The following is a 22975-nucleotide window of genomic DNA, read 5'->3' on the forward strand; positions in this document are numbered from 1 at the left end:
AAATGTGCATGAGATATTTGTGGATGGTGCAAATATTAGCAACATGAGCTTTGCAGCAAGACAGACCTTGCTGTTTACAAGTCCTATGACTCTGAACAAGTTATTTAATTCTTGAGCCTCAGTTTCTTCATCTGTACAATGAAGATATGATAGTACCTCACTGTAGAGTTGATCTGAAAATTAAATGAGCTAATACAAATTAAAAGTTTCAGTCCAGTACTCTACTGTAATGTTAGTTGCCACATTATCATCATCAATTCTACTAATTTAGATGAGAATGAAAAACCATATGGAATATTCTAAGGCCTTCTGATTATTCAATAACATCACCATCATTATTTCATACAAATTGATCACACATTGAGGGGGGTGTTTAATTGGCCCCACTCTTTCCATCCCAGAATTCCGGGTTCTATTTATGTCAAGCTACTCTGTCCTGAACCACCTGCTGGATATTGGCCTATTTACCTTCATCAGAACACACTTGTTCTGTGCCTCATTCTCTCAAAGTCCTTTCTCAACCAGATGATAATTGGACAAATTGATTCCATTTATGTCCAGCCTTCCAGGTGACATACTATAGCTCAGTTTAGCACTTAAAAATTAACTTTAATTCTAGAATTTCAGTACCATTCAGCACATGCATTTAAGGTAGCAATGTACCAGAGCTGAGGATTAGGCCCAAATTAGAAGCAGGCTGAAAATACTATAAGAGAACCCTGGTGTTTCTGCCTGATTCAAGTTACACTGACTTCCAATCATGCATTTTATCTTTTCGCATGCTTACATAGGTGCCCAATAAATGTTACCTTTGGTGATAATAAAACAAAAGCCAAACTTTCAAAAGCTAGAATATCCAAAAGACCATTGTCTGCATTCTTGGCAGCAGCCAGATAGCCAGTTTTCCCAAGTCAGCAGCCTCTGAAGAGGCTGGCGAGGGGCCAGTTCCCAGGGTTGGTGCATTCCTGGGGCCTGGCAAGAGGCCACTGGGACCCTGTTTCCTCTTTCCTTCTCTATATGTAGTGGAAAAATGTTCCCATTTTGACCCCTCTGAGTCTTTTTTCCCCCTATCGAAGCAAAGGCAGTCAGACGGGAAATGTTCCCCAGTTCCCTCCCAAAACTCATCTCCCACTGCTCTAAGCTGGCAGAGCTTAAAGCAACTGAAGGCATAAGACAAACAAAGGAGGGTTCCTCAGGCCAGTCATCCAGCCTGATTCTATCGGGAGCATGGTGCCTGGAGCAAGGAGAACCAGCGGGACCTTGTGCATAGGGAGTCATTGTACATGTGCTTGGAAGACTATGGGCACTTCTGGAAGCTTTTGGAATAAAATTACCTGTTATAAATAGACACTGGCTGGGTTTCAGGGTTGAGAGCAAGAAGCCAAGATTTCCAGAAAAATAGAATGCTCCATATAAGAAGGTCTGGTGTACAGCTCATTAATAGGGGACTACTGAGCAATTAAACTAAGAAGAAGGGAATTTGAGGTTGGTCAGACATGACCTGTAGTAAACACCTGGGTAAACATTTCTGGCAGATAACATCATGGATATGCTATTCCACTTTTAAACATCATATATGTATATATGTAAACAAAACACTAAAAAAAATCTTTTCTGAATGCTTCCTTCCATGTACAGACAAAGAAAGCTGCCATCTGGAATGGCCACATCAGCTGGTCCACATGTTTCTGGGGTAGAGAAGCCTGCATGCCAGGCACGGTACTGCATGCCCTATTTGTGTTGTGAGTCCTTCGCCGAAATTCACTCAACAACCCTTTGAATAAGAGATGATCACCTCTACTAATAGATGAGAACACGGAGGCTCAGAGAAGGCAGGTGACATGGTCAAATTCACACAGGCAGTAGGAGGCAGGTTGGGATTCAAATCCAGTTCAGGCTCATTCTTCAGCCAATTCATGCTCTCTCCACTGCATTACAGGGTATCTATTTCCACTGTGCCCTTTAAAAATAGTGCTTTGCACACAGCAAGTTCTTAATACAGCTTTCTTCCTGAGGCTGCCACTGCTACTTCTATATTTGATAGAAATTTTGGAGTTTAGCAGATAGGAGCTGCACCACTCTCATCATAACAATATATTTCCTATGCATAGGGTGCCACAGCCTCCAAAACAATTCCTTGTTCTTTATTTCACTTAATGACAACATCCCTCATCACAGTGTCCCACCATTGAAGACACAGATATTCAGAGAGTAAGAAACGTGCTAAAGGCCACACATCTACCAAACACTTCAACTCCAGCTCTAGTCTAAGGACTTACGCACTTCTAATGCAGTGATCAATCCACTAGACCACGCTCCCTGTACCTCAGCATCACACAACTTTTATCAGAACTGTTGAAGAGAAGACCATGTCACTGGTTACATGGAACTTGTGTTCTGAAGGTGCCACATCATATTGTCTGGTGAAACCAAATTGACAAGTCCAAGGGAATAGACTGGAAAACAACACACAAAAATCTATTTCAAATAAAATATTAAAAACGGGCTAGTGTTTTCTCAGCCCAGAAATGTGAGAAGAGAGGGTGGCAGAGTATATTCTTTTATAGAGTCCATGTGCTGGATACACTCGTTTGGCCTCTCCAAATCTACCCTTCACCCTTCCCTGCCCTGGTCTGGGCCCAGAGCACTCAATGGGCCCCATTCCCTCTGGCTTCCAATTGGGTTCAGCCAGTGGAGGCACCAACAGGGGACAAGACAGTGGGAGGAGAATGAAGTGGGAGCGTTCACGTCCCGATCCCCTTGCTGCAGGGCCAGCACGGTTGGCCATATCCCTCCACCTAAGGTGGCATTTCCTGCCAAATGGTTCACTCCCTATAGCCACATGGTTCTATAGCCACTTTCTAGGCCTAGTGGCAATGACTCCCCACTGTTTCTAGCTGCAGGGGGCTCCATTATTATCTTGTTGCACTTTCTATATCCTGCCACCCTTTTTAAAGAGGCCCTTTATTAAACTCTCCTCCAGTACCTGGCATGAGTGTGCAATGTGTCTCCTTCCAGGACCTTGATGCAGTAAACAATAAAACAATATTACTGATTTTGTCTTTGTAGACAAATGATGGGAAGTTACTCAAATCCTCTAAGAGGAAGAGAAAGGCTAACTACTTTAGACCAGGCTCTCTCTTTCAGTCACTTCCTTCTCACCACGCCTCACCAAACAGAAATTAGGTCAGATATTCTGCCTCAGGGACCAACCAAACTGGGCCCAGGAGATCTCCACATAGCTACCTACCACACCAAAAGTCTAGCTGGGAGTCCACTCCAGGAGGAAGGCAGGACACCACTGGCCTCATCCCAGTCTGTCTAGTTGATGCCTTCACAGACTTCGCTCTCAGTGTTCACCCACCCAAGCTGGATCACTGCCAGCCTCATGGCCACTCCATCTCCAAAAACGCCAGGCTTCTGCAAACAGCTCCTACTCACAAAAAGGCCAACAGCCCTTGAGCCTACTTATCTGCCGGCTCTGACAGATGGACCCCAGAATTCACCAAACCAAATGATTTTATTTCCCTCTACACATCTATGTGCATGAGAGCAGTCAACGAATTAATTGCATTAGGAAACCTACCAAGCTGAAGACAACTGCTTAAAACCAAGAACCAAAAAGGTGCGGAAAGACAGAAGGCAAGCAAACCTTAGGGGCATATTCGGAAATGGACAATTATGATCCATTAAGCCTAGTTAAGAAACTGAAATGTATGAGGAGGATACATCTGGAACTGCCTGGAATGTAAAGAAACCAGGAGGAACCACTTTTTGGGCTTAGAGTGAGCAGGCCAGACAAATAGGATTCCATGTTAGGAGAGAATTGCAAAATTAGTGTATAAAAGGACAGAATGGAGGCAGTGCATCTGGTGTCAACTGAAGCGTTTGAATATGATGGCTCCTGGATTTCCTTTTGAAATATTAATTGAAAATGGGCTGGAGATGAGGGCTGCATGAAAACTGGCAGAAAGATCATAAATACTGGTTAAAGTGAGCCAGAGGAATGGAACATGGCAATGCAACACGAAGTAATGAGAAATCCTGCTACATTCATGGCCATGAAACCTGTAGATGTTTAATAAATATTAATTGATAATAATGAACTATACTGCCGAGTGGTAAATTAGCATAAGATACCTAGGCTGCTGAAATACAGCTAATATATATACAGTTTGTACAGCATACACTGATCAATGAATGAGAAGAAAAGATATGAAAATGATTTAGCTATGTGATGCATTTTGCCTTGCACCAGGAATTAGGGGTAAGAGAATGTTAATAGAGGAGTCAGGAGGGGTGGCCAGAGGGGGCAAGAGGAAAGTTAGGACAATAATTCAAGATTATAGTAGACCTTGCTTAGGGTCTTGGCAATTTCTCAAGTATAAGCCAGGCACCCTGGAGTCACACCCCATTCTTTTAGACACTGCGGCTTTCTCAATAAATTTCTGCTTCAGGGAACTCAAGGACACCATAGATAAAATTTGGACCAATTTATTGGAGGAAGATATGAAAGCCCTCCTCCTTGGGGAAGCCCTCCCTGATCAATATAGCCAGAAAAACAACTTCCTCTTTGTAACCCCATCAGTCTTGTTGTTTGTACCACTGTATACCTCCTGGTATTCTGAATTGTGTATATGTGACAAGATTTTTTTAAAGCTTTACAAAGCAGAAATCATAGTTCACATTTCTTAGCACTCATTTCACTGTGTTTCAGACCAAGTAGGTGCTCCATTCCTGTGCCGATCAATGAAAAACTCGAAAAAGAAGAGCAGGCACTTATCAGAGAGAACACCCAGATGCCCGTTAGGTTTGGGACCAGCTTCTAAGGGGATCGATGAAAGCTCTACCTCCTGTTATGGACAAAGCACTAGAGAGTCTGCCATGGGAACGATCCTAGGCTGCTAGAGGATGATGCGGAACTCAGTTGCCATGGAAACTTGTATGATCTGATGATTCCCATTGTTGAAAGATGGTGAGACAACAGGAGAATGACAAACAGATCTTGGAGCCCTAAGAACCCACGGAACATGCCAAGCAAACATCTCCACTCATTTGTACTTATTTCTGCTATAGAAGCGGTCTCATTTCATCATCTGTCAATAACATAGCATTTATAAAAGGCTTTCAAAATGTGTCCAGTTCCTGTTTTTATGTAGTGATCTCAGCGACAACAAGGATGCACAGAACTACCTCTGATGCTGGCAGACAACACTTATCACAGCAGCTGAATACAGTTGAATGAAACAGGTGTCATCCGAGCTCCTGCTCCATGACTCCAGCAAGGGAAGCCATCCATGGGCAGATGCTATGGTCAGCACTAATGGCAGGTGAAGCTACCTAACCATTCTTGCATCACAGATTCCTGTGAGAATTTAATTATACCTACAGACTCACTCCCCAGAAAAATGTACAAATGCAATATAACATAAAATATATCAGAGAATTCAAAGCCCTGAAAGTCTTTTCATAAATCTCCCCTATAAAGCACCTTGGGACTCAAGAGAATCCAGGACACCATATTAATAATCTCTGATGTAAAACGAACAAACAAAAAACTTTACACACACACACTAGAATCATCCTTGGGCAAACCTGAAGAGCAGCATGCTATTTCTTCTCTCCAACCTTCCCAAACAGCACCCTGGGCCTGCTGCATGTGGGCCCCCTTTATCCCATATTCAGCACCCCCACGACTGTGTATTTGGTTCATAAGCAGCTGCTCACTGTTAAGTTCACTCACTCATTCATTCATTTTACTGAGCTTTTTCTATGTGTCAGACTAGGAATCCAATGTGAATATGACATGGCCCATGCCCTCAGGAAACCTACAGTTGAGATCAGTCAGAGGTGATTGTTCTTCTCAGGGAACATAATGGCCATGTCTAGAGACAGTTTTCATTGTCACAATGAGGGAGGGGTGCTCCTGGCATCCAATGGGTAGAAGCCAGGTATCCCAATAAACGTCCTGCAATACACAGGACAGCGCCCATGACAAAGAACGATCAGGTCCAAACTGTCAATAGTGTCGAGGCTGGGAAACTCTGTTCTAGAGCACACTGGCCTGTGGGAATGTGAAAAGGCCAGAAGTAGGTATTATGCCAGCTCAGGAAGCGGCGTGTTCATAAGAACTCCGGAATTTGTGGCTTCGATGACAGCCTGCCTTCTTTTCAGAGATGAAAGGAAGGAGAGAAGGAAGCAAAGGAGCCATTCAGAGTGAGTAACAACCACAATGAAGGTGGATCCTCCTTCAGGCAATGTCAGAGGAGGCAGCACCAATTGCAAGTGCTGGGCAGACAAATGGCATTTCTCCCAGAATCTCCTCAGGGGAAATGCTGCCGACTCTCTACTCACCTCCATCAGTCAGTGGCCCAGCAGAGGGAATGTGCAGCCATTTGGTAGGACCATCACTCAAGTCATAAAACCCCACTGCATGCTGGGGGACGGCTAGATGCCGGAGGTGCCCCATCACTCACCAGGCTCTCCTTACTCTTCTCCCATTCCAGTCAATAACTCCACCTTGTACATGAACATGCCATAATCAGTCCTCATATGAATAAAAACACAAAATTGTATATATATGGGTATGTGTATACACACACACACACACACACACACACACACATACACACACACTATTGTAAATCGCAATCCTTCTAAAGTTGGTTCCAAGGTCTGGTTCATCAGAAAATCACAAGATCAGAAAACAGATCTAGACCCACATTCTATATTCCTTATAAGTCTCCCCCTCCCACCTCCACTCCTTTGTCAATTGTTTTGCTGAAACCAAGTGTGGCTTCCCTCTGATCTAGGCTGTTCTAAACTGCAGGCTAGTCAGTGGGCACAGATACAGCAGACGTGCTAATGCACATGGTCTAGTCCTGTTGAGGGAGCTGATGCTCTTTCACATTGTGAAGCACCGTGAAGGAGCTCCCAGCACGGGCATAAAGGAGTTTTCTGCTTCAGAGCTGTTAGCTGTGCAGATGCATTGTAATCTGGGGGTAGCCCCAGACCTAAAGTGAAATCCCAACTCTACCTCTTACCAGTTCTATTGCCTTGAGGAAGTTGATGAACTTGTTAAGCTTCAGATTTCTCATTTGTAAAATAGGGGTAATTAGAGTTCCTACCTTAAAGGGTTGTTGTTAAATATTAAATGGTAGTTTCCATATAAAGTATTGAGCAGCATGCCTGGCCTATATTAAGCCTCCATAAATTTCAGCTACTATTACTAAGGGAAGGAAGCCATCCTGGTTGAGACTTAATGCATGATTCACTGAGTGAACATGCTGAGCTGTCTGCTAAAGTGGCTTTGATGTTTGATTCTGCCATCCTCATTGCTGACATGCTCTATGCCCTATGCTTGGACCTAGTCTACTTCCGTCCTCCATTCAGACTCTGTCTGCAGCACCAGTGTTGCTGCAGATCTCCAATGGCCCTCCAAGACTTTTCTTGTTAGGATCTGATCTCTTCCCACTCTTTTGGGGCTCCCTCAAGACTTGCAGCAAGTAACACCTGTGGGTGGTGCCCACCTGGCCCAGCCTCCCCTGCCTCCTCCTAGCTCATCTGCTCCCAGATCCATCCATGGGACCCGGAGATCTGCACTGTTGGAGAACAGGTAGGCAGGGCACCTCTCCTGCATTTCTGGACCTGCAGTGATGGGCTGAGCTCGGCTGGTGGACAGATTCACTGGGTAGATACTTGTCTAAGGGTCTGACACGTCTCTAACTCCACCTCCGCCCACTCTCAAGGGGGCACAGTCAATATTTCAGCATGACATTTTGGAAAGGTTGCTAAACCAGGCCAAAGCTAGTCTATTCTCCACCAGTTGCTTTTCTCCTAAAAATGGCCTTCACTAGATCCTCAGACATCACGCTATCTTCTGATACCTGGCTCAGGCCATAGTCTCTATTCTAAGTACATCTAAGAGACATGGAAATAATAGACAAGTTGGGGGAAATGAGGCAGTTGGAGGAAAAGAAAAACTCCCTCTCATTCTTTGGCCCTCCCTGACTTGATGCTCATTTGGGAAATCTCAAAACCATCTTGATATCAGAGAACAAAGATCAGGCTTCCCAGAGGACAACTTGGCAGGTTCCCAATGGCCAGGGGCACAGGGCAAACCGTACTTTATATACGCTTCCATCAGCAGACATGGTCAAGGGGGACTGAGATTAGAGTAGCTGGAAACCTTCTGTAGGAAGCTGGTGTTTTGGGCTCTGTACAGCATCCCTATGGTAAGAGGAGGTATAACAAGAGAACCGTGAGAGTCCAGAAAGATCCAGTCATATCTGAAGCAGTACAGAATGAAGACTTTTGTTTTCTTAGTATTCATAACCGACTAGCTGTAGGCTGCACTGAGCAACACCAGCAATACCTCTATTTTGCATTTAGAAAAAGTATCAGCAAGGTTGAACATACTCTATGTCAATATTTTCTAAATATTTAGAAAATGCCTTCTAAACATATTTCTGTCCCCCTATTCTTCCTACTGGGGTATATGTACCTTTGATAACAGCCTAAACCTGTTCCTCTGCCTGCCTGCATATCACATATACTGAGGGTAAACACAAATCACTACTCAGAAAATCAGCACCCAGGAAACGTAAACCAGGACTTTCAAAATTCCCATTTCTCTTATGCATGTGGATAGCCATTAGAATCCAGCCTACTGCCTGTCTTTGTAATTAAAGTTTTTTTGTAAATAAAATAGCTACATTTGATCACGTGTCTTCAGAGGCAGCTCTCTTCCTACAACAAAGGTGAGCAGTTGTAACTACTCATGTGGCCTGCGGAGCCTGAAATATTTACTATCTGCAACTTTACAGAGAGTTTGCTGATTCCTGCTTCAGAATTATGTCTAGTCACTAAATAGAGGGGAAATAACTGAAGATAAAACAGCAGAGATTTAAATTCAATATGAGGAAGAAGTTTCCCTGGGAGAAAAAATTCAGTAATGACATGAATTGGCACCAAAGGATGCAGGACCAATATCCTTGGTTTGCCTCTTTTTTCTCTACTCTCTGTCTGCAGTTACCAAATTCCCTCTGTTGCTTCAAACTACAGCTCCCCCATGGCCCCTCCATGTAGTTGCACAACTGCACCTGCAGCTTCCCCATGGCCCCTCCTCACATCTTCCCAGAGTGACCTCAGCTCCTACTACTGTCAGTGCCACACTGTTCATCTCCATGTGATGATATTTTTCCTGCTTATTAGGACAGCATCCTCAGATAAACTAGAAGCATTTGAGGAAGTCTATCCCCGTGCATCAGCCAGGGAGACCTTGCAGGAAAGAGATGGCACACTCAAAGCACCTAACTGAGGAGAGTTTGGTAAAGGGACTGTTTACTGAATTGTGGACAGAGCTAAGTCAAACCAACAAAAGATGGGGTAACAACATCCAAGAACCATTACTATGAAGAATCCTTAAGCTATGGGGAAAGAAAAGGTGCCAGAACATAGATAGAGCAGTGGTTCTAACTATATCTGGAGTTCTGGGGAGAGGGTTGTCCAACAAAAGCTGCAACTTTAGGCAAAGATGCCCAGTTCCTGTGGTCCATGACCAGGCAGGGTGAGAGTGGGAGAACAAATACCTCGACCTCTGATCTCCTGCTAGGAGACCAGTAGGACCTCTTTTTCCCATTGGCTAAACCCAACCAGATGCCAAAAGGCAAGTCCATGTGGTGCATCCTCCAGGGATGATTGGCCAGGTAGAGAAGGAAAAAGAGTGGATCTGGAGGGAAAATGGAAACCATCCGGCACATCCCCATAGCTAGTTTTCAATAGTGCTTGTTGACTGACTGTGTTATGAATGTTGTGGAAGGCTTGATTACTATAATGATTTGGATACAAATAGTCAAGAGCCTGAAGGATTAATTCAGGGATGCGTGCACATCCTTTTTTTCCTCTACAAGCTTATAAAACTATACTGCTGTCAGAGCTGAGGATTTAGTGTGGCAAACGTTTTTTCTTCCTTTTGTGGGGGAGAAGAAAAGAGGGTACCAAGAAGAAATTCATACTGCTACTCTCATCTGTGCTTAAAAGCTAAATGTATTTCCCCAAAATTAAAAAGAGAATGTTTGTTACTTAAATGTGAGCTGATAAGAAAGATAACTCATGCTCCAGCATGCTCATCAGCTAAATGCTATCACAGCTACAAGTGTCAAACAGCTACATGGGCAGCCCGGGAATGAGTCTTGCAAATAAAAGAGCACAGTGTGAAATGATGACTTTTTCTGATCAAAAAGCATCCTGGGAAGGGCTGAACAGTTTTGGGTCAAGAAGAGGCCTCAATTTCTGCGGTGATTTTTATTGTTATCAGAGAGAACACTGTACTTGCCGTGAACGTATATACGGCTCCTCCGCACACTCCTACTGGTGGAGGCAAACTTGTAGTCACTTGTCTTTCTCTCTGGGCCTTTACCCCCCACAATGAAACATATTTTTCATTTCACTTTCACTTAAGTATCACTTTCTCCTTTAAAAGGGTGAGTAATAAAGTAAAAAAATCACCATCAATGAATATTTCAGTGTGTTACCAGGGCACACATACATGGACATGTATATGTGTGCACACACACATGGACATGTATATGTGTGCACACACACATACACTCAAACCCTCCCCCATGCCACGTGACTAAGGACCACAAACTCGTTTTCCCCAGTTGGAGCTTTTTTCAGTTTTTGGACTGTTAGTTTCTTTATTCTGTGGTTCCTCCAGTCTAAAAATGTAAAAGCCGTTGCAAGGGAGCTATAATTTCTACTCAACACTTCAATGATTTGATTATATAAAATAAAAAGTGTAACGAAGTTAATAGCACCTTATTCTTGCAATACATTATGAGAATATTTTCCTGCAAAATCTGAAAGTGGAAATTACCTCTGGGCCCCCTAACTCTCAAAAATATGTGTCGTGACGATTATTGCAATGGAATTTCAAGACTTAAGAATGTAATATGTTTCTCTTTCCTCTATTCAGTTTCCCACAAGGACATCTTCTTTTCCTGGGATAGTATATAATGAAAGATAAAGAACTTAAGTGACAGGTTGTTCTACTTTTGGTGTAATCCTAGCATGTGAGCTCAGGAAGAGCAGATAACCTCTCTGCGCCTTAAGTAGTCTGCAAAGTGAGGAGATGAGATAACCGATTTTCACTTTAGCATTCTAGATTCAAAAAATAAAATAAAAAGCATGCATTGGCAACGAAAACTGTACTGTAATGCCAGGTTTGTTGTTCTTCTTGTTTTCTTTTATTTCACAGTGGCCCTTATCTAGAATCTTCCCTACCTGCTTCTTGCCTAGTAATTTGTGTGGCTTCAGCATAAAGCTGAAGAAGAGGGCAACATCTTGAGTTCAGATGTTCACAGTTCAGATGCCTTCACAGGCCAGGCATCTTTGATCTCATCCCTGGTCTAGCTTTCTTTCTGATACTTTGAATTCATTCAAGGTGCTTTCAATTGTTCCCATTCCCAAAGAATCAACTCAAAAAGAATACTCTAGCTGCTATTCTCCCAGAAGTAGCACCTTATTTGAAGAAGAGAACATAATACTACAACCGGGGGCAAAATTGTAGTAACTTGGCCTAAGTGCTACAATGTTGAATAGCATTTAAGCACCCCCCTACACACTGTGATAGGAAAGGACATCCTTTTTCAGAATTTTCCCAATCTGGGCATGCAGATGTAACACAGTCTGCCTCTAGGAAACAAGGAAAGGATTTCACTAGTGTAAAAGCTCTCCTAAGCATGATACGGGGAGACTTAACAGGATTAAGTTTCTCAGGTGGTGCCAAACAAGTTCTCATTTTCACAGCGTTCTTCTATGCCAGCAAGTCAAGAAACATATTTGCAGCCCTCAACAAGTTTCAGGGTACAGCCATATGCCAGAAAGAATGCAAGCTCAATTTAGGGTTTTCAGCTAGACTGGTAATGTGACAGGATTTTACTTATGCCCATTTTCAAGCTATCTTTAGGTAAAATTTAAATATGAGCATTGACACTGTTTCCCTTTTTCTGATCTGCAAGTCCCTAAGATCCCCATTCAGGGTTACTCACGTCCCCTTGCCCTGTCTTGTCCTGCCCTATCCCTGCCTTCCCAGCTCTCTGGGCTCTGCATTCTTCTGTTTTACCAATTCCCTCAACAAAATTCTGCTCATCTGGTTGATATTTGGCAATGATCCAAGGCCATTTATTAATGAATGCTACTATGAATTATTGAAAGACAATAGCTTATTATGTTTAACTTTATAGGGTATTTGCATAAAACTTGAGATCTGAGGCAGAAATCTATGGCTTTGGGGACCAACCAATACCGATGATATTTCTGGGTTAAGAGAATCTTTCTTGAGCTGCTCACATCATACCATAAGGCTGTCTCTGTCCTTAGCCTAGGCCTAAGACAGACCCTATTGGCATGCTGATATGTAAAAAGTGTTTTTCTTCTGCAAAGGAGAGGCTGAGAAATTATCTTTTTATCCCACCTTTCCCCAGAAGTTGAAAAGGGAATACACACACATACACACACAGAGACACACACACAGACATGCAGACACACTCACACACCAATGTCACCACTTTCAACCTGGAGTTAGCAAGACGTAGGAGGTGAGATGGGGTCAAATCTATGGAGATGAGAACTTGAAATACACCAAAGTTGGCCTCTAAAGGTATGCTGGTCAATGCACACACCAAATAGACACAGACGTTGATTCTGACTACGGAGAGAAGAACTTAACATAAATGCTTAACACAGTCTTCTTCCCAAGTCCCAGAAACTCACATCTATGAACAATTTGTGAGGCAGAGCCTCAGCCGCTAAGAGGTAAATAACTAATCTGTCCATGACAGAGCAAGACCTACAGCTGCAAAGTTGGAAAGGTATAACAGATAAATCAAACCAACAAATAGTTCATTGAACCCCCACTCTGCTAGACTCCAGGCCAGGTGCTGAGCATGTACAAGTGAATAAAGCACATCCCTATAAAATGTGCACAAGAAGGAACCAAGCTAAATCTCTATTTCAGAAAGTTTGCTTTCTATTTCAAGTTTGCTTGATTCCTTGCTCTGTTCACATGCATTGCGTAACAGAAAAGGTGACCCACACACGTTGGCCCAGAGATTGCGGAAGAGTAGCCAACCATCAGACTTAGTCTAAAGTGAATTAGTCTGTTTCACTGGACTAAGCAGATTCTCACACCTGATAGCAAAGCCAACCAGGTTGTTAAGAATGATGTTCATCAGCATTAAAACTCTTAGAAAGTTAGTTTACAGACAACTGAACTAATGCACATACCTAAGGAGGTCTCCAAGACTTTCTTGGCTCTTCAATATTTGAACCTGTATTGAATTCTTGTTCATCTTACCCCCAAGGTTAAGATAAATGGGGGATTGAACAACTATATATAGGCTTAGCGTTGGCATCAGCTATACAGTAGTGTTTTTGTATAGGCTGAAGTCTACATCAGCTGGAATTAATATAATTACATATAATGTTGACAGATTATTACATTTGCCTATTAAGACACTATACAAACATTCCAATAATTTGCTGGCTTTTGAGTTTGTAAAAAATAAATGAAACAAAATCTCAAGGGATGTTGTTAATGGTGTAACTGGAAGAGAGGTTTCAAAAGCACAGGGTTCAGGAAATAACAGTCAAAGAATAATGCATTCAAAGCCAAAACATATAGAATGGTAAATGAATATTTAGTACTTACCACAAGACTGCTGTCTAGAGACAGCCTTTTTCCAAAGTCCCTTTTCTCGAGCTGTCTCTTTCCCTCCATGGATGAAGTTATTTATTTTCTTTTGTGACTTATAAGAATCCCCCGTCTGTTTCCAGGGTCACTGAAAAGAGTGAACATGTGTTTTACTATCCAAGTACACAGTGTTTAGACCTTTGTTTTTAACTCTCTAACCAGAAACAAGCATTGAAGTCAAAAAATACCCAGTCCCAAATAATAAGTATAGAACTGGGCTCTCTCAACTCAAAAGACCACTCTGTGTTACAAATGTCAGAGTTGTCTTTATGGCGGCCCCTGTGTTTTTATAGGTTTTGCTAATGGAGTTGGGGAATGGGTTTGCAGGTTGAATCAGCAGACTGTAGAAAAAAGCAAACAGTCCATTTCATGCCACACTTGCTCCACACCCGTCCTCTCTCTATCAGCCAGAATCATTCTGTTACTGTGCACATAGATGCTGTCTGCAAATTCCACGAGATCAAACCGACAAAACCACACTCTATAACCAAGAGTTATTGAGCTCAAAGCCCAATGAAGGGAAACTGAAACATGAACATTGTTGTCAATATTTAATTTAAAAAATATGTAATTTAAAAATATTTGAGGAACATTGTAAGATACATTCCTTTGGGGATAGATTGATTCAAAATGAATGGTGGGTGATGTCATTACTGTCAATGAGTATTTATAGAACCCACTGTATTTTTACCATATTAGATATAGTTCATCCCTGAACTCCACTGAGATTGCTTTTTCTAGGATGATTAAGTATTCTGGTTAATAAGGATTCATCATATATGTTAAGCGCTAGTTTCCAATTTCCAAAGATGTAAAAGGCTTGAAATAAAAGAAATGGGTTACAGTCGAGGATTTTTTTTTTTTTTTTTTTTTTTTTTTTTGAGATGGAGTCTCGCTCTGACACCCAGGCTAGAGTGCAGTGGCATGATCTCAGCTCACTGCAAGCTCTGCCTCCCAGGTTCACGCCATTCTCCTGCCTCAGCCTCCCGAGTAGCTGGGACTACAGGCACCTGCCACCACGCTAGGCTAATTTTTTGTATTTTTAGTTGAGACAGGGTTTCACCGTGTTAGCCAGGATGGTCTCGATCTCCTGACCTCGTGATCTGCCTACTTCGGCCTCCCAAAGTACTGTGATTACAGGCGTGAGCCACCGCGCCTGGCCCAGTCCAGGATTTCTTATCCACTAGCCAAGTGACCTTGGACAAGTCATTTAACCTCTCGGAAACTCATTTTTCTCAGCTACAAAACATGATGATAGTAATCAAATGATGTATGAGAATATGATTTGGATGCCATAAATTACAACTCATATGTAACTTATAATTACCCACAGACTACATTTAAAAACAGTTAATTAACCTGGAATATGAGTCCATATAATTCAATATATCCTTGATGATTCAGAAGGTGCTTTGAGATATAGAAATTGCTCATAATCCTTGTAAATAAACATAGCCATTTTACTGCTGATGCAGGAGAGATGAAATACTATGCTATACCAATTAATTTTTTAATATAATTGAAAAGAAATATGTTCCACAACTCTCAATTGCTCCAAGTCTGACACGGATCAAACAGGCAGGATTTCATGGCCCACAAGATGTGGGCTGTCTCTCTTGGTTTTCTTCATCAAGAGGGTTGAGATGGTGGTGTCTGAGATGGGGAATGCCCAAACTATAGTCAATCATGGGAAACTGATGGGTTCATGTGCCAGCTTAGGCTCCCTCCTCCATCTTAGTCATTTTATCTCTTACTTTCGAGAACACTAATTTTTAATACATTACTGGTCCACTCAGAAACTTTTAAGAGTTCAATCAGAATTTAGGATAAAATCCAAATTTTTCAATATCATTTTCTAAAATTCTAGGCAGTATTTTTCAGAAAAGAAGTTAGTTCTGTATACTGCTATAGGCATGACCACTAGTCAACTGAAATTTGTTTGGGAGGCTGCCTTTTCTACTTTCAGCTGTTCCTGCCCACTTTGTGGCATTCTCCCTCTCTCCCAGTCTCAGTGACTGTATACACTGGTAGTTCAGAACACCCTCTGCAATGATGAACCAGCTAGAGACTACTCCGACCCTCATATTTCCCTCTCCACCAAAAACACACCCTCCTAAGTCTTGATCCCAAAGAGCATGGGAGTTTGATAGCTCACAATAGATTGTGCTTTGGCCTTGAGCACATATGCATTGAGTGCCTATTGTACAGAAGACAGTAGGAATACTGTATGGAAAACAATCCTTACATGTTAGTGACACAGTCATGTACAAGAAAAACAAAGTACCCACCTTTGTGGAACTCATATTTTAGTGAGGCATATAAAAAACAAGCAAGCAAACAGCTCCAAACTGTGCTAGGTACAGTATGAAGGAAATAACCTCCAGCGGGTGGTGCAAAAGTGCCAAGCGGCCGGGCGCGGTGGCTCACACCTGTAATCCCAGCACTTTGGGAGACTGAGGCAGGTGGATCACGAAGTCAAGAGATCGAGACCATCCTGGCCAACATGGTGAAACCCCATCTCTACTAAAAATAAAAAAAAAAATTAGCTGGGCATGGTGGTGAGTGCCTGTAGTCCCAGCTACTCTGGAGGCTGAGGCAGGAGAATTGCTTGAACCTAGGAGGCAGAGGTTGCAGTGAGCCAAGATCGCACCACTGCACTCCAGCCTGGCTGGCTACAGAGCGAGACTCCATCTCAAAAAATAAAAATAAAAATAAAAAGAGAGAGAGGGGACCCATTTCTTAGGAAGAAAATAGCCAGGAAGAGAATGTGTGAAAAAAGTCCTGAGTTATAGGCAAAAACTACAGAGGCTTGTAGGCTAATGTATCTCTCTCTGTTCTTATTCTAAACACAAAGGTTAATCTTAGGTTTTAAATTCCCTACTAGCAGGTAACATTCAACAAATTATTTAACCTATTTAAGCTTCCACTGCTTACTCTATACAACAGCATTAATAATAGGACCTTCTTCATAATAGGGTTTTCTGATGATTAATGAGACAAGCTATTGAAATAGGCTGGGGACAGATACATGTAGGTAAGACTTAAATATTAGATATATTGATCATCCCTTCTGGAAAATATGATTAAACTCATTAAAAGCAACTCTAGCTACTGAATTTTATGCTCCTTCATAGGCAGATGAGGCTGTCATTTTGGGAAATGGGGATCTTTTTGATAGTTCTCAAACAGTCCAATATGCCTATGTGGAAAGCTGATTCAACAACTTTCCAAATGGATTTGGTCCCTTTCTTTTCATATTTTATGGTACCAATAATATAGGCAGATATAATATTCAAATGATTTAGCAACAATATGGCATAAGCGTTTGCCAATCATAAAGCTACAGTCCAATCAGGGCTGACAATGGCAACAAGCGGTACAATTAGAGCAGTGTATCCTAGCCAATTCGCAGCCTAACTACATGTACTGGCCTCACTCCAAGAAGGTGAAAATTTGTGAGTTAGGCCATAAAATCATCATGGAAAGGATCAGAGTACATTTATCCAAGTGGATCAAAGGAAGACTATCTAAAAGAAACAAAATGGCAACCAGGATGCAGCAATATGAAAAGGGACCTGATTAACAAAGAAAATATCAGAAAGGCTGAAACATTCAATTGACTGAACTATTGGGAAAAGATGACATACATCCAGCAGAGACTGCAGATCCAGGGGGGAAATGAGTATATCATATCCTAAAGATGCCTGGGATTACCTGAGCCATTTGTACCATCCATCTAACTCAACTAATTCAGAGACTAGTGTCATCAAGCAACCTCCCAATTTTATTTGATTCCTATGTAGTATCACTTATAGAAGAAGAATGTGCTGACCAGCAAATACAAGTAGAAAATCTTTTGAAAAATTACATTTCTACTGCAAACTAAAAATGACAGTTTGACATCTTACTCTTTATATTTATTATTTACATATTTGGTTAGTATATTAGTCAGCTTGGGCTGTCATAACAGAATAACACAGACTGAGCGGATTACACAACAGACATTTATTTTCTCATAGCTCTGGAGGCTACAAGTCCAAGATCAAGGTGCTAGCAGAGTTGGTTTCTGGTGAGGCCTCTCTCCTTGTCTTGCAGATGGACATCTTCTCACTGTGTCCTCACATGGCCTTTGCTTTGTGTGTGCACATCCCCATGTCTCTTCCTCTAAGGACACCAGTTCTAGCACATTAGAGCCCCACACTTATGACCTAATTTAACCTTAATTACCTCCTTAAATGCCCTATCTCCAAATACAGTCACATTGGGAGTTAGGGGTTCAACATATGAAATTTGCAGGAGACATGGTTCAGTTCATAACAGTTATTTTCAGTCAGGTTTCAAATCACATCTGAGTGTTCTATTAATCAAATTCCTAAGTCTAAAAAACTAAGGGAAACCTCCAAGTGGTGGTGGTTATGGTGGCTACCTCCAGACTCCACGCCTTTCTGCTTGTTATGTGACTGTTGGATCTTACTGCTCCCTTCCCACCTCACCTTGCCCTGCTGTACTCTTCTCTGTATTGTGCATGTACAGATGCAAACATGATCAAGACATCTTGGTCAGTGTGTTAATGTTGAATTCTGCCAATAGGAGGCAGTGAGAGGAGATTAGAAGGCAATGGGAAAGAAGAAGCCATTCTGCTTCCAGCTCTAGCAGAACAGCATCAACAGCAGGTGACTGCAGGCTCCAGCAACTTCTGTGATTCCCCCAATAGGTCAGCTAAGAAAGGGCATCAGCAATGCCCCAGTCTGTGAGTACCGCCACCTTATCCCTCTGGCTCCTCCAGCCCTTTCAACACCATCATAAAAATTCCTTGCATTAAATCCCTCTTTGCTTGAAACATCTACAGTAATTTCCTTTTTCTAGGCTTGACAATGTTTCATGCGCACCCCATGGAGATGCCTTTGGACAGGCAGCAAGCCTTCCTTGGGAAATACCTGGATTTGTTCTTGTGAGTCTTCTGAAATAATAGTCTGGAATTATTTTCTAAGAAACACTAAGCCTCTAGATGACAGAGACAGCATTTTATGTTCTGTGTTCCCCTAAGTAGTATAACACCTAATGCATAGCACATGAAGAACATTTGTTGTTTGCATAAATAAATGAACACTGACAGCTGTCTTTGTGAACATATAAAGAGCAGGGCAAAAATACAATTTTGTTTAGCAAAGTAATACTAGATACATTTACAAGAGTGAGGTGGTTTTTTTAGCCAAGCATATTCGACACACCCAAGCCTCAAAGAAAACATTTTGTCATGATTTTAAAATGTCATCAACCTAAAATCTATTTACCTGCACCTACAAAGAGCCATAACCCAGTAGTGTTAATGTCTTTTCTATGTCTTCCAACATCTCTGGTTATAATAGAATACATATATTCCTCAGAGCAATGGGTTGGAGCCCTCTCCTTCCCTCTATGGGGAAGAAAACGGTCATGGAGTTTAAGGAAGACAGGAAATTAAGCACCCTTTTGTTGAGTGATAGTTATTGATACTAATCTTCCCTTCCCCCCTCACATACATCCATCTCTACCTGGTGAAACTACTTCTACTCAGTATCTGTAGAAATCTAAGTTGGCCTTAATAACTCTTTTTTTAAAATTTTTTCTCACAGTTAGTAATGGCCTTTTCATGCTAGACAGATTTTTAATCTTTCTAAAGATGTCAGTAAATTCTATTTTCTGATATACTTTGTTAACAGGCTGTATAATTTTCAAGAGAGTAACAAAACCGCACCATTGAATAAAATCTCAAAGGCATATTCCCTCATATACACACAGTCACACAGTCACACACACACACACAAACACACACACTCACTCACTCAGATACATACACCTGATCTGGACACAACTTTCTCCATCTCAATTTCTGCCTTTCTGATTCTGCCACTTCCCATCCCTGCTTTGATATATTAATGGTATTTCCAGAAGAAATGCAGAAAAATAGTAATGCCAAAAGGGCTCTCTTGCTTAGGCATTAGAAGATTTGGTTCCTAGCTGTCTTTGCCATGTAAATTTGAGTAGATTCCTAGCTTCTTCGAGTTTACATTTTTTATGCCTTTCTCACCAGGTCATTGTGAGGTTTCAATGAGATAATGCAAGAGCAAGCTTTTCCACATCTAAATTCAAGATGTTTTCTGGTCAGCTTCATTAAGCAACAAACAATGCAAAATATAATGGTTTGCAGCCTCATAAACATCCGGAGAACAGAGACTGTGTCAAATTCATTGTTATATTCCCTGCAACATCCAACACACCAGCTCCCACACGGCAGGCATGCAAAGAATAACTGCAGAGTAGAGCACATCAAGGACAAAAAATAAACACAGTAAGTTTCCTGTCATTGACAAGGCAGCTTCATGGCTTTTCACCCTGGTTGCACGTTAGAATAACATGGGGAACTGTTGAAAAAATATCAATGCCTAGGTCCCACCAGATCACTTGAATCTCTGGGGTGTAGGCTGCAGGGATCAGAGTAACAACAGCCAGGGTTGGCAACCATCAGTTAAGAGCAGTGGCTGTCAAGTTTGCTGCATGTTAGGTGGAGTCACCTGGGGAGTCATTAAGGCCCATCCCTAGATGGAATAAATCAAGATCTCTGGGGGTGGGAACCAAACATTATTATTTTAAGATTCTTCAATATTTCCAAGGTGCAGTCAATGGAGCACCAGTTTAGGAAGGTGAAGATGTCAGTCTTTTCTTGATCTCCATCCTTTTCTCAAGGGCTGAGGGACACATGATTGTCGGTAGCAGCAACTGCCTTTCCTTAGCCACCATACCCAACAATTTTTAATCTGCAAACTTCTTGACCCCAAAGAAAAGAAATGTTAGATACAAACAATTTGGATAAATACCTTTATCTGTATCTCCACTCTCAGGCTCATCATTCAAAATTAAGCTGCTTAAGCTGATCCTTTTTTTCATTCAGAAAACATTGCTGACTAAAGGTAGAAATATTAAATCTAGATTCCAACTTAATGTACATATATCATAAAACCTCAGAGTGAGGTCTCCACGTAGAGTTTCAGAGAAAGAACTTCAAATGGCAAGGCCAATGTTGCAGAAAACCATGATTCAGATGCCCCCAAACCCATCGCCTCCTTTCTTCCCACTGCTCTCCATGTGCACCTAGCTCTTTTTTCAAAGTGCTACCAAACAGAATGTTTGAAGCTCCAGTCCTCTTTGTATTGAAATCTTTTTATTCTGATTTATTAAGTCCATAGAAAGGAAAGCACTGGCTTTCTGTATGCTTTAAACACATACATACAGCAGTCTCCTTTTGGAAGATATATCAGCTCAATAACTTTCTCCTATTGATACATCTATTTGTGGTATAAATGGGTAAGGGTGTGTTTGTGCATGCTTATGTGTATGTGTGTATGTGTTGAGTCTGCATCTGTGCATGTGTGTGCATGTGTGTATGAGCGTGTGTATGAACATGCGTACATGTGCATGAGTATATGAGTGTATGTGTGCTTGTGTGTGTATATTCACATGCACTCTGACTTAACAAAACCAGCCACACACAGAAAAGTGTTGTGTCCATTCTGAATATGAGTATAAAAGCAAACCAAATGATATAATTTTCAACCATAAAATTTTTTTAAAATCCTACCAGCCCCTTGAAATTGATTTAGAAGAAGATTAAATGCCAACAAATTTCCCAAATGTGGTATTCATCCTTGCCAGATAAATTAGTGGCTGGAAATAGTCTCAGAGAGACATGACAACAACCCCTTTCTTTCAAGTGGAGGAAAATTCTGCATGATGTTGAAAATTGGTTTTAAAAAATTGTTTCCCACGTTCATGCTCACTAAACGTCTCACTAATAATATTCAGTAGCTTCCGGTTGATGGTTTCAATGCCAGACAGGCCCCTAAGAATCACTTTCCCATGGGCCCCTCCTCAGATAAATGGCTATGGCCAACACAGAGAACTCAGGGAGCTGCACAAAGTCTGGGTCTGGAAATCTTGTCTATTTTTCAACATGCAGCTCACTGAACTGGAGCAGTAAAAAATTGCTATGAATCTGAACTAAATTTCTTAGGAAGAGAGGTCAGAGAAGAGAGGTCAGAGAAAACTTCCAATATTCAGTAATTTCTCTCACTATTATAACAAATTATTGAGATATAATTCATATATCATATAATCCACCCTTTTAAGTATACAATTCAGCGTCAACCCTTCTAATACCAATATTTATTCATTTGCTGCAGAAACCGGGGATTATGTCTCACTCTCAGTGGGGACACGAAGTTTCCTCACCACTTCTTGAGGCTTCATCAAGCCACCTGTCCCATGTCACCATCATCGTGGGTAGCAGCACCCTGGACAGCCCTGAGTTCACATTCTCCAACTGCCACTTACAAGTTCTGTGACCTTGAGCAACTTATTTCACATTTCTTTGCTCTAGTTTCATCACTGATAAAATTAAGATAATAATAACAATCCCCTTAACAAGGTAACTCGGGGGATTAAAATGATTCTTGTTTTAAAATACCGGAGTAGATACTCTGTTGGTATAATCACTCAAAAGAGTTCCATTCATTCAAAATTAAGTAATATATATTCTATACCTATTTTGTCCCAGGCCCTGTGTTAGGCCCTGAAGATTGAAAGAAAAACAAAAGAAGAAGGGAGGAACAGAGAAAGGGAATGAGGAAGCAAGGAAGAAAGGAAGGAATGAAGGAAGGAAGGAAGGGAGGGAAGGAGGGAGGGAGGAAGGGAATACATGTCCTCAAATTTCAAGGAGACCTAAAATCTAAGAGAGGGAGATTTATATATTGATTAGCAAAATGCACGGTAAAATAAACATGTGAATGAACAAATGAACGAGTACATGATTTGAGCAAGTTAGATTCACTTTTTATTGAGCTAACCCTGGAGGACTTGCCTTTATTGTCATTCCTGGTGTTGCCAGCTGATTTCCAGACACAAATTATTGCTACATCTTCAATGTATGAACTAAGAATGAAGAAACAGAATTGCATGGGCTTAGACCAGGGTAAGCATTTTAGCTCTGGCTGCTCTTCTCAAACCATCTGTTCCTTCTCTCCCACTCTTCCTTTGTAAAGATCTCCCCCTGCACCATCACTCTTTATTTCTTTCCTCTGACTCTTCTCCATTTATTGCCTTAAGAAAGATTTATAATAAGTTACATAAAATGTCTACATGTTGCCTGTGAACTCTTAAAGGGAAGGTCAGTATAGAAACAAA

At 41.5% G+C, this 22975-nt stretch overlaps 1 protein-coding gene and 1 long non-coding RNA gene across 22 annotated transcripts in view; one reads left to right on the forward strand and one right to left on the reverse strand.

The window, feature by feature from the left end:
- The window catches only part of NCKAP5 (NCK associated protein 5), a 993533-nt gene that overhangs the window by 833237 nt on the left and 137321 nt on the right, over nt 1-22975 (reverse strand). For 11 of the 21 annotated variants that reach the window (XM_054549284.2, XM_054549285.2, XM_054549280.2 and 8 more), the window contains 2 exons: nt 22653-22723; nt 13715-13844 (listed from right to left, as the gene is read on the reverse strand). In XM_054549284.2, the coding sequence (XP_054405259.2) occupies nt 13715-13783 (69 nt within the window). In that variant the 5' untranslated portion in view covers nt 13784-13844; nt 22653-22723. Of the gene's footprint in view, nt 1-13714; nt 13845-22652; nt 22724-22975 lie in introns of those variants that run through there. The other 10 variants (XM_054549271.2, XM_063712749.1, XM_054549286.2 and 7 more) reach the window with 3 other exon arrangements.
- Nucleotides 19835-22256, forward strand: LOC134759583 (uncharacterized). Its single transcript, XR_010135965.1, has 2 exons — nt 19835-20087; nt 21976-22256. It is a non-coding gene; the product is annotated as an uncharacterized LOC134759583 (long non-coding RNA).

This window comes from Pongo abelii, chromosome 11, assembly GCF_028885655.2.
Source record: "Pongo abelii isolate AG06213 chromosome 11, NHGRI_mPonAbe1-v2.0_pri, whole genome shotgun sequence".
Lineage (NCBI taxonomy): Eukaryota > Metazoa > Chordata > Mammalia > Primates > Hominidae > Pongo > Pongo abelii.